Raw genomic sequence first — 12,433 nt, forward strand, 5'->3', positions numbered from 1 at the left:
CCATAGTTATTGCTTTTTTGCCACAGACAGTTGTCCGCAAGTCTAACACCAGCTTTGAGAGATACCGGCTCAAAATGCTTGGTGAAATATGTTGCCGTTTGAGTTAGCATGTTTTCATACAGCAGGAAAACGCTGTTGATGAAAAAATGGCTTTTCTTTCCCTCTCCAAATCCTTCGCATAGCAAGATGTAGTAAGCACTCACCCCTCGGAGTGATAGCATGAGGTGTGACTGCTCCAGCTGACCGCGGCCCTGAGAAGACGTGCCAGAAGAGACCGGAGCCTGACCGGAGTGGGCTGAGCATGGGAGGTGGAGTGTACGGGGGCGGTGAGGTGACCCCAGCGGACCCCTTGCAGCCCCCGGCCTCCCCGCAAGGGTCCCAGAGACGAGGAGAGCGCAGCCGACTTGGGAAGCCGATGGCATTCACGTGGGGTGGGATGTACAGGGGCTGCAGCAAGCCACAGCAAACAACAGGATTGTCTTACGAGGAAGCTCTAGCTTGGGGCCAACTCAGATTTCCCCATTCAAATACATGTAAAACACAGAAATGCTGTTATGAAACATTTGCTAGACTGATTTAAACGACATTTGTTGCATTTGAGAAAGAAAGCTGAACCATACTAACTACAGGAAGCAGAATTTTGATTTAGGGCCTCTTGTGTTTTAGGAATTTGCCGAATATAAGCAAGTGAAAAAAAAATTTTTTTAAGCACAATGTTTACAAAAATATAACTCTGCACCAAAACAAGATATCTTAGTTCTGCATCTGTTTGGGCATCTGAAGCAGACACATGTGACATTCGGGTACACAGTTTACATGAAAATATTGCTAAGCTTACAAGAGCTTTGCAGAAGTATTACTCACATATGAATGACATATTTCAGAGCAGTGCATATTACATCAGTTTTGTCTGCTTCAGATGTCTCAATACAAGCAGTTTACAAAAGTAAATTTGATACATGTGTTATTTAAAATTTTGTGACATTGAACTTTGGAAAATAATTAATCCTAAATAAAAAATCCGCTCCCTACAATCAGTAGATTTACTTTTACTTTTGAATGCAACAAACCTCATCCCATTGTACACTGGTTGCCAAGAAAAATTATCTTTTTGTCCCCATGTACTTATACAGGAGCACCCGAGGTAAAGCTTCCTTTAAAGAGACACTGGCAAGGAACATTAGATTAACGTAAAACGGTGAATTGTACTTCTGGGATACCAGAAAAATAACTCGTACTGCGAGTGGAGCAAACCAGAAAAGATGCTTAATTAAATTGTGCTTTTACAAGCAAAAGCCACAATATCATTATGAGGCACACCATAATGGGGGACTATGGATTAATTTTGACCACATGGAGTTCCTTAACATGTATCCAGTACACGGTACACTGGCATTTTTGCATTTCCCCCTGTCAAAATGTGATCGCAGAAAAGATGCTTCAACCCTCTTTTATTGCGATACCAATTATATGGCCATTCCAGGCACATTTCTGCCATCATTGTGAGCGTTCGTATAAAGTCTAAGCACGATAACATTGTCGCTGTGTGCTGTATGCTGTATGTGCAAATGAAACCTGTGAGGGTCACTAGGCGATTGCGGTTCAAGCTCACACGCTCAAGGGAAGAAAGCGGGGTGGAAGCGCACTGCCTTCCGTCATGTGCAAGGTACCAGGCGGAGGGGGGCGTTCTACTCTGGCGGCTTCTGCGTACGGCAAGGCCGTGCGGGCGCCATATCTTGAAAGCGATCTACGATGTGAACAAAGTGCGCGGTCATGCAGGCCTTCCTTCATGCAATTCGCTTCCTGCTGCTGCCAAGCTTCCTCACTACAGCATTTTGACATCGAGTCTCCATAGTCATTGAGTAAGCAAATGTAGTAATTTAGTAAGCAAATGTTCACGACTTTATGCGGCCAATAAAAGTAGTATACTTACATTGTATAGCTGCCTACTAATTTGCTATTGCAATCGAGGCTTCACCTTTCGGGCAAAACTGTGACATCTTTTTGTTAAAGAAAACACCCTTCAGTATAGAACACCCTTTCAGCATAGAACACCCTTTCAGCATAGAACACCCTTCAGTAAAGAACACCCTTCAGTAAAGAACACACTTCAGTAAAGAACACACTTCCGTAAAAGGTACCCTTCTGTAAAAGGCACCCTTTTTTAGAAGATACCTTCTTTAAAAGACACTCTTCTTTAGGAGATACCTTTCTGTAATGCCTTCACGCATTAATCATATTAGAATAAATAAAGGCAGGCCTGAGCTACCCACACAAGCCCCTCCAATTTTATGACATTTGGACAGCATCCACAGCATTTTGATTAGAAAATAGTTTACCAATGAAAAAGTACAAGGTTGCATTCTAAAGATAACTGGGATTGGGTGCAGAGCATTGCCCCTCGTTTCGTACCTGGCACAGGCGGGGCTCGGTACAGTGCATTGCGCACGAAGGAAACACTCAACTGGGAATCGCTCAACACGTGCCAAAAGAAGTTGCATCTGAAGTTTTTTCATGTTATTTATTATTCAGCTGTGCGGGATGATCGCTAAAAATATGTGCAAGAACCTTTTTATAGATCCAACCGTGTTGATCATGATTTTAAAGTCCATGAATTCGCGACAAAAGCTGGATTGTTTAGAATGTCTTTTTTTCCTAAGACCATTAAGGAATGGAATAGACTGCTGAGTGATGTTGCAAGTGTTGAATCAAATGATGCTTTTTTTTTTATGTTGTAGACATGCGTTGCTAAGGGCTTTGCCTTTTCTTTTGGAGGGGGGGGGGCGAGGTAGGAGGGAGAACTTTGCACTTAAACTCTGTCTGGGAGCAGAGGTGTGATATGTACTTCTTGTACCCTGCCCCCGCTCTGTAATGCCTTGGTGCTGTGGGTTTCTTAATAAATTATTAAATAAATAAATAAATAAATAAACAAATAAATAAATAAATAAATAAATAAATAAATAAACCGAGTCTGATGAGTGCTTAGAACTTCTCCACAATAATGGCCAAACACGCAAGAATGCTTGGAAATTTTTGATATTTGTAAGCAAACAGCGCTAAAAATGAGGCAGAACAAGAAGGCACAAGGAAGCATGTTTTGTCCCATTTTTAGTGCCGTTCGCTTGTCGTTCGCATGCCATTCCCCACAATGTACTAACTAGCTCACCTAGTCAGATTCTTGGGATCATACTAGCAATACCAACACTGCAGTTCAGCTGTGAAGGTTACAAAGAGAGATGCCATTGATTTCCTCTGTTAATAAGCAACTTTTTTCTACTAAATAAATGAGAACAGTGTCTTGACTAGTTCAGCAGACTAAAATTTAGTGTTGCTAATGGCTTTTAAAGGTTAAGTTTTTCTTCGAAAGCTATCTATGTACCCAGGAACAGAGAAATCTTCCTTGGTGTTGGTCGAATTTAAGGAAACTAAATTCTAATGACAGGAGAATATTATGGTGTCACACTTTTTCAAGAAAAACTTCCAGAACACAGAAAATAAAAGTCAATCTACTAGGATTTGAAGTGGATGCGCTGCTGTGAAATATACCACTAATTTGGGAGCAGGACTTCTGGAGAACTTGCGTATCATAATGAGTTCACATAAGCTGCGAAATAATGCATTATATAGTACATGCCAAGTTTAGACAATCAGATAAAATTTCCAGGGGATGTGTTATACATTAACTTAGCGATATATAGGTAAGGCTGCCGACCAGATTTACCGTATTTACTCGAATCTAATGCGCACTTTTTTTCCTATAAAACGGGTGCAAAAATTTTGTGCGCTTAGAATTGAGTACGACCCTAAATCTGCATTACCAAATCGCCATCGACATTTCAAGATGGCCGCCTCGTACACGCTTCGAGCCTAGCTGCCGTAGATTTCTCCATGTGCTGTAGTATGTGTGCTTAGGCAATGCTTCCTTTAGGTTAGCACATCGTCCATCTTCCCATTTTCTGCGTCTGCTCTATCAGCATGGAAGTGCCGACTGCAAAGTCATGCAGAGTTCCTCACGTTGCCGCAATTAAAAGGAAAGCGATCACGTGTGTGGAGACGGACGGAAATCGGGCCACATCACGGGTGTTCAGAGTTCCTAAAACTTGCGTGCGGTACTGGCGCAAACAGGGGAGGCGTTCTACACTGGCGGCTGCTACGTACGGTGCGGCCGCGCAGTCCCTATCTTGAAAGTGATCAGTGGCGGAGAAAAGAGTATACGCATCTAGGCGCACAGCGCTGTGTTCTTGTCGCTTAGTTCGCGTCAAAGCAAGAGGCCGCACAAAGGTCAATTCCCTCACTCCTGATACTGCACTTCCTCACTCCAGCATTTTGATAAAGAGTTTCCGCGGTCATTTAGTGAGACGTGTTCATGCTTGTGTGTGCGTGACACCATGCTTAATAATTTAGTAGGTAAGCGAATGTTTAAAACATTATATGGCCGATAAAACTACTATCCTTACTTTTCATATAGCTGTCTACTAATTTGCTATTGCATTTGATGCTTCACCTTTCGCACGAAACTGCGACTTTTTTATTTATTGCGACTTTAGTGCATTGGGAGTAAAGCTTTGTTTTTTCCAAATGTGAGAAAGTTGTATTTCTGGACTTTTTTTTTTTTTTTTTTTTTTAGGTCACCGCAAATGGGTGGGCGTTACAACCAAGGGTGGTTTTTTTACCCTTTTTTTGGACACAGCGGGTGCACGTTACAATCGAGCCGCGTTAGAATCGAGTAAATATGGAAGGTGTCAAGGCAGCTGGTTACAAAGGTATAACTAGAGAAGGTATATAACATGCCTAAAGTGAAAACCAAAATAACACACCAAGTGTACACAAATAGTTGCATCAAGGACAAACAGGTGCACTGTGTGGCAGACAGTAAAAATGTGTGAAGTCACACAAGTCGGAAAAAGACGACGAGAATGGAAACCTGCTAATCTTTCATGGCACTCCTTCAAAAAGCAGTTTTTATATTTGTGGTGAAAAAAATTCTACAGTGTCTGCACACAAAATCGCAACCGGGTGTTAGTTCCACTATGCAAGGAAAGTGCAAGGAAAGATGCTATATACAGAAGTAGTACAACGGCAAAAGGACTTGCGGAACATCTTATCACGACTATCATGTGCATCTTTTGCCATCTGCTGCGATGCAGTAGGTTATATTAATGCAGCTGTCACTGTTGCCAAGATTAAAGAACATTATTAATCAGTTTTCTTCTAGTTGCAAAAGAGGGTAAACTAGATAAACGGTGCAATTCAGTAGTGGATGATCACAGTTCTGAGTTTACCTACTGAGGACAAACTGCAACACATTCTTCTGGATGTTATCCCAAGATTGTGATGCACTATTCGTTGGATGGGACCAAAATTACAATGGCAAACATTGGCATTGGCATTATTAAACGATTCTATTTCATTCTTTCTGCCTGTTGTCACTGGCTGGCATGATGCCAAGCATTTATCACCAGCATCAACCACTCACTGGAATGTTCAATAGGAAACCAGTAATAATAATAAAGGAATTCTTCCATAATGTGGCCCCAGAATTGTGTTGTGCTTTTATCGCAGAGTTATATAGTTGCAAACAACATGCTTTAATTTTTTTTAATTTACCAATTGAGAATTCTTTTTTAAAAACGTAAGGACAAAAATAAAATTCTACTTCTAATACTCAAGAAAATTCAAACATGTGAAATGTAGATATTTTCTCATAAGAAAACCATTCAACCGATTCAAGTAAAATTTGTTGCAGTTAAGAGTAAAAGCTCAATTTTAGCAATTGTAGCAAGTAGAACTTACTTATGGCCATATAGCTTTTATAAACATGCCTAAAATCTGCAAGATTAAAACTAAGAATTCAAGTACAATGTTTACGAATTTAAGCCTGCAACAAAATTAGACATTGCACTTATCTAACTGCGTCTGCGACCGCATTTCAACTTGACAAAATTAATATACAAGTACGGCTTGGATGAAATAGTTAATGTTTACCAGGGTATCACAAAAGTTGTACTCAGTAACTTCTGGTATATTACTGAGCAGTGTACAGCATAAATTTTGTCTTGTCTAGATGCCTGAATGGGTGCAGTTTACATGTAATAGTGCCTTCTAATGCTTAGTCATGGAGCTTATGCTTCAGTTTCTCAATTTTGTAATTTTCAACTACCTTTGTCAAGAAATCAATATAACTAAAATCAATTCTAACTTTTGTTTTTAATGCCACCAACACCAAATTGAGTGCAGTGAATGCCAAGCAAAATTAATTCTCTATTCCCACCTACTTAAATAGGTGTTCCCAACTTAATACTTCCTCCTAAAATGATGGATCAGTTCTCCAAGCTGTTTGAAGCATCAGAGACTTCATAAGCAAGAAAATTAGAAACCTAGGACACACAGGACAGGACTGGCACTGTGAAGGTACAGTGCCAGCTCAAATGACATAACTCCGTCTGTTCATAATTGCTAAACCACAGTCACCAACTTGTAATAACAAACAATTACAATTCACTTACAAACTACTCTTACTTCTATTCACTTACTATTCATAACCTATTCACTTAAAAATTACAAACTACTCTGTTGGAGATTTTCACTACTGCCAATTTGCAGTCATCACAGGAACACTAGAACTTATATGTGTGGTGCCTTCCGTATGGAGACCCCTTGACTTACTCAAATTAAGCAGTAGGCGGAGGATAACCTCCAACAATGCTGGTGCATCTTTGCAAGAATGCCTTTACATCACAGAAGACTTGAATTGAAGACTTGAACTGACCTTGTCAGTTGAAGTCTTCTCCGGCATTTCTGCTTTCAGGCTAAACACAACTTTTCATTTACAGTCGAATCTCAATTTAATATTCACGGATATAACAAAGTGAATCTAAAATATTTCTCACCAATATCAGCACTAGGCATATGCATGTTTACAATGACTATAGCTTCAGAAAAAAAAGTGGAGATCTCACCTCTGGTCTGTGTTTCCGTCGGCTCCGCAAGGGGCACGTTGGAATAGGGCTTAAAAACACATCGTCATCATCACATTCTGCAGCTCGGCACGAAGGCACTTCTTCAGTGCCTTCCACAGGTTTCTTCGGCTCCAAAGGACCCTCCAGAGCTTCGGCAGGTTGAGTGCTACCAACATCTGGTGCAACCGGATGCCTGGCAGGCGGCGGAGTGTTTGAGTGCACTATTGTTGACACTGTCGTTGGTGCAGTAATCTCTACAGTCCTGTGCACAGTTAAAGTTTCCACAGATTGCTGAATGTCCATTTGTTCATAAGTTGGCTCAGACTTGATCTCCTTGGTTTCGACGAGCGGCGGTGAGTCCGGCACGCACACCACTTCGTGGCCAAAGCTCGTCTGGGACTGCACCAGAGTTGTCGCTGGAGACCGTCCGAGTCCGCCGTGGTGTGGTGAGTGGTTGTCGACAAAACTGCACATGTCTTTGTTTGGCTTCTCTTCTTCCTCATCAAATGCATCGCTAATGGCTGCAAACACGTCCTCGTGCTGATGGGAGTCACCGTACGACATGCCAGACTGCATGCCATCAGGCGATGGCACAAGTGAGCTCCGAGACGATGCCACCAGCCCCTGCAGCTGCTCAAAGGAGGGCAGAGGTTCGAGTCCTGGGTCAGAGCCCACTCTAGAAGTGCGTCGAGGTCCCAGTAGGAGGTCAGCAAGGAGACCGCTGCTGCCTTCGAAGGCCAAGTGGTCCGAGTCAGAGTGGCGTCGACGCTCGTTGTTGGTACTCGTCAACAATGGACGAGCTGGCCTTATGGCCCATGTATTCAGAGGTGGGAGCAGAGGCACAGGACGTTGTTGGCTTGGCGCAGCAGATGTGACGACTTCGTCTGGCTGTAGAATAGCCATGTTTGATCTGCCTACTGTAGCAGGCTCCATGGATGACTGGCACGTTCCTTGAAGGCCCTGGAAGAATAAGATGCCGGAACTTCAGCAAAACTATGGGCACCTATGCAAGGCGGGGCAAGGTTTGCCACAAGTATTTGCAAATATCTCAGACAGTTCAACCACATGAAGTCAGATATTATGTGAAGACTGTCTGCCCGGAAAAAAAAAAATGTATTTGCGGAATTGCTGTTTTTAATCGTCGCAAATAGATAAGAGTACTGCTCAATTTAAGCACCGTGACAATGAATCAATTATAAGAAAACTGCTAAAAAAAATTGTATCGCACCCGTGATTGGAGTGTAGATATCAGGTGCATAATGGGTTTTACTAGACAATTTTAAAGCAGTTTTCTTTTTCCCTCTTGCAACTATTGCAATTTGTGAAAGACAGCAAGGAATCCATGTTTTGATGGGCAAAATAACACAACATCCACACTTCTAATTGTGGTTGAAAGCTAATGCTTCGCTAGGAACGTATAATGGTACAAAGGAAGTACTACACCATCACAAGGCCCACATGGGAGTATACCAACGGCTGCAGTTACACCGTTTCAATGAAAAAGAAGAATATTCCATTCATTGACTCCACAAAGTGCAATCAAAACTACAGTGAAACCTCGTTAAACCGTAGTTGGCCGGAGCTCGGAAAAAGTACACACTAAACGGTAGTACTGTTTAACCGAAATAGCATGAGATCGACCACTTACCTGTCAAAAACGGAACTCAGAGAGAGTGCGATGAAAGGGAAAAAAAACATGCAGTAGTTATTCGCTTCGCGCGACAAAAGTGTTATTTTCGTTTGGCGCCGCCGCGGCCTAGCAGCGATGACAGCGGCCTCAAACTTACTGAAGCTGCGAGGCAGCTTTTCGGCCCCCCCCCCCCCTCTTCTCTGCAAACACTCGCATGGCAGATTCCTCGTTGGCGCAACGTATTCTGCGTGCACGCGCACGGTAGCGCTGCAGAAGTCGCGGGGCGCCTTTCTGATTGCGATGTGCTATTCTCGTCGCGACGATTGCATTCGTGAGGCTGACGTAACGTGCAGCTTCTGCCACTGTCGGGCCTGAATCGCCCGTGCTGTCACTTTCCGTGTCGTCCTCATCACTGTTGCTAGCCGACACTTCGGCAACAACAGAGGCAACGATGGCAAAAAGCCGAACCTCGAAGCCGACATCTCTTTGCGGTCGCAGCAGCGCTGCCGAGCAACTTCACATTCTAAATGCCACACACCGTAGTCAACAGCAGATCCCTGTCGCGTGCCAGCGCCGACTTCTTCGTGTCACGTTCGATAGCATGAACAATGTCTAATTTTTCTTCTATGCTCAGCATCCGCTTCAGCATGACGTGAGTCCTCACTTACGCGACGCCACAACACTCTTTGGCACGCCGCCGAAATGATGTTGATGTGGCTTCACGCGCGAACGCACAAGGCGCTTGGAGGCTGTTGTTCCGATCTCCGAGGCTTGTTCTGCCGGGCAGCCCGATGGATACGACACACCGCCATTTTTTCATGACGAAAAGTGGAAACACTATGTGTTAACCAATACGTATGCAATAAGCTGGTACGGTTTATGCGGACACAAAACACATTATGTTCAATGGCCGCTGAGTCGGAGATTTGACTTTACTACATTTAAAACAAAACTACTGTTTAAGCGGGTATGGCTTAACGAGGTTTTAGTGTATATGGCATGTGCAAAAATAACAGTGATGTACAGCATGCCCATTTACTTGCTTTTTTGTTGCATTCCTTCCCACATTATCATACAATCTGCACGTGTTCCAGAATAACAATGCCAGCTTTTCAATGAGCTCCTACAGTACCATACCTGTTCAACGACTTTCTTGGGTAGGTGGTACGATAGCTGACGAAACTGTTTACCTGCGTGAAAATGGCCGTGCTCTGTGTGGTGGCAGTCGTAGCAGGTGGCTGGTGGAGCCGCATGTGCTGCTCTAGTTCGGACAGGCTGGTCAGTTTCTGATGGCAGAGGCTGCAGAGGCATTCTGTGGCTGCCATTGGCACAGCGTCCAGCGCAGACGACAGTGAGCTGCCACCATTTCCCTGCGATGGCTCATTTATTGCCTCTGCAGAATATGGGACCTGCATTGCCAGTATACAAGCCATAAATGAACAAACAAAGAAACAAATAAACCAATCAATAAGTCAAGTGCTGAGCCCACACACTGTCTCTTGAGGACGACTTCCCTAAGTGATGGACTTAGAGAAAGCATAGGACAAGCACTGCTTATCAACTAAAGTTTATTCAGAAAACATACTAATATGCAAACGACAAGCTTTGAACGAACAAAGGCGATGTGTTGTTAGTCTCAGTATTGGTCTTCTGTCTACATATATGCTACGACATTTATAATAGGGGATTTTCGAGATACCACAAAACGGAAAACATCAAGGTCATATTAGTGTGCTTTCCTGAATGAACTTTCAGTTGAAGGACAGCATTTGTCCTGTGTTCTCCCTAACATTTGCATATTAGCATGCTTTCCTGAACAAACTTTCACTTGATCTGTAGCACTCGTCCAACGTCCTCCCAAGGCTGTCTTCATCGCTTTGTGCACACTGCTTAGAATAAGTAACTTCCCACTTGCCCACCATCCCTGTCCTTCTACTGCCACCTACTCACCGCTGACACAGTTGTCCACGTCTTGTTTGGCTCCAGAAGCTGTTGTAAAAGTGGTGGACCTTCGGGCTGCGACGATGGTCTAGGCGAAGGCTGCCGCTGAGAAGTCTGCTGCTGTGCTTCCTGCTGCGACGATTGCGGTGGTGGGGCTTGCTGCACGGTTGCGCCCTGTGTTGTCGGTGCCACCAGCAGAGGGCGCTGACCAGTTCCCCCCACTGGAGCCCACACTGAGGTCCCTCCATCTTCGGATGGAAATGCCACAAGTTGCAACTGAGGTGGCAGCGGGATGGCCTGCACCACATGAATGTGTACCATCAGGGTAAATTGAAACACAGACAAGAAAAAGCTAACTAAGCACACCTCTAAAGGAAAAATTATCATCCGCCAGCCTGTAGCATGAAGCTACAAAGGAAACCCATACAGGTTTCTCAGAAAGAAAGCTCCACAGTTGAAGAAAAATTCGTCTTGGTCCAGCAACCAAACCGAAGACTAGCACCTTTTCGGAGTGGTTACTCTACCATGTGAGCTAACCAGGGGACTGTCAGATCACAGCGAGGCCTAATTAATTGGCAACTCGAAGCACAGGGACACAGACTAAACCTAATCAGTTATGCACAAGCCCGCAAAGAGGAAAGAAAGGAAAAGTTGTCACCCACTCGCCTGTAGCACGATGCTATAAGGGAAAACCACACAAGTTTTTCAGAAAGAAAGCTTTGCAGTTTAAAAATGGGTCATATGCACATTTTATGCAAGACTACAGGTGCACATCTCATGCACACAAAAAGCATGTCTTATGCAAGATTACGTGAATATGCAGTGCTGTACTTCCTTCATATAACATTGTGCAGCCCATTAATTTCCCTCCATAGCAAAAATTCCGCAAGCAAAAGCAGAAACAAAACACAGTTCAGTCTATTCACACCTGCTTATGTTTGAATTTTCATTTCATTTTTATTCCGCTTCCACATAGAAAACAGATCAGGGCTGAGTCAGGATTTATCCTGATAGTTGTTGAAGTGCAGGGAACAGAAGACTTCAATACAGTACAGGGAGTACCACTGCATAATCCTGCTGATACAGAAGCTCTTAGCCTCATGAAGGTCAGAATGTCTTTACCAGCATTCAATAATTTTAAAAATACATTTTTTTTTGAAGATTTAGGATCGCCAGTACACATTTTCTACTTCAAGAGAGTCTGCTTCCGAGAGATTGCAACTGTACTAAGCTTCAAATTCAAAATGCTTATTAGCAGTTCTGTATTCATTGAGAAACTGTCATACAGCCTCTGTAAGCTGATGCTTGTTTCATACTCCAAGCAAGAAGTAGTACTGCTGCTGAAACAGCCTTCAAAACTGCTTTTAAAGACTGTTTTAGTAGCCACCCATGATCAGTCTGGCCACATATTCAATGATAACCTTTTCTTTGTTCATGTCTTTTCTGGCTTATCAAGCTTTCTCTCATGATATGATTGGCTTTTTGATATCGTCGAATTGTCATCTAATACTACAGCTCAACAAAATTTTCTGTTTAGTATCCCTTAAAGTGCATGGCGATGGAAGTTGTAGCCACAGCCGAAGCCCCACCTGGAAGGGCACCAGGGTGAGAGCCACAGAGGCATGGTGGTTCTCCTTGTGACGCCGCAGGGAGCGAGCATCACAGTAGCTCTTGTCACAGCCCTCGACATCGCACTCGTAGGGCTTCTTGTTGCGATGCGTCAGCAGGTGGCCATTGAGGTGGTCCTGCCGTTTGAATGCCTTGTGGCACTGGCTGCATACGTACTTCCGCTCGTCCGAGTGCGTCAGCTTGTGTTTGGTCAGCGCGCTCGAGTTTCCAAACACCTGTAAGCACAACAAAGTTGGCTTTTTCCTTTTTCTGCAGAAGCAGCACTTAGTTCTTC

At 43.6% G+C, this 12,433-nt stretch overlaps 1 protein-coding gene across 4 annotated transcripts in view; it reads right to left on the minus strand.

The window, feature by feature from the left end:
• Window positions 1-12,433, minus strand: part of LOC142563654 (uncharacterized) — a 40,527-nt gene that overhangs the window by 16,972 nt on the left and 11,122 nt on the right. For all 4 annotated transcript variants that reach the window (XR_012824369.1, XM_075674236.1, XM_075674237.1 and 1 more), the window contains exons 6-10: window positions 12,120-12,374; window positions 10,540-10,827; window positions 9,780-9,998; window positions 6,960-7,919; window positions 204-447 (exon numbers count right to left, since the gene is read on the minus strand). Coding sequence is in view for 3 of the 4 variants with exons in the window: in XM_075674236.1 (XP_075530351.1) it covers window positions 204-447; window positions 6,960-7,919; window positions 9,780-9,998; window positions 10,540-10,827; window positions 12,120-12,374 (1,966 nt within the window). In the remaining variant the exon portion in view is untranslated. The remainder of the gene's footprint in view (window positions 1-203; window positions 448-6,959; window positions 7,920-9,779; window positions 9,999-10,539; window positions 10,828-12,119; window positions 12,375-12,433) is intronic.

This window comes from Dermacentor variabilis, chromosome 11 (assembly GCF_050947875.1).
Source record: "Dermacentor variabilis isolate Ectoservices chromosome 11, ASM5094787v1, whole genome shotgun sequence".
Lineage (NCBI taxonomy): Eukaryota > Metazoa > Arthropoda > Arachnida > Ixodida > Ixodidae > Dermacentor > Dermacentor variabilis.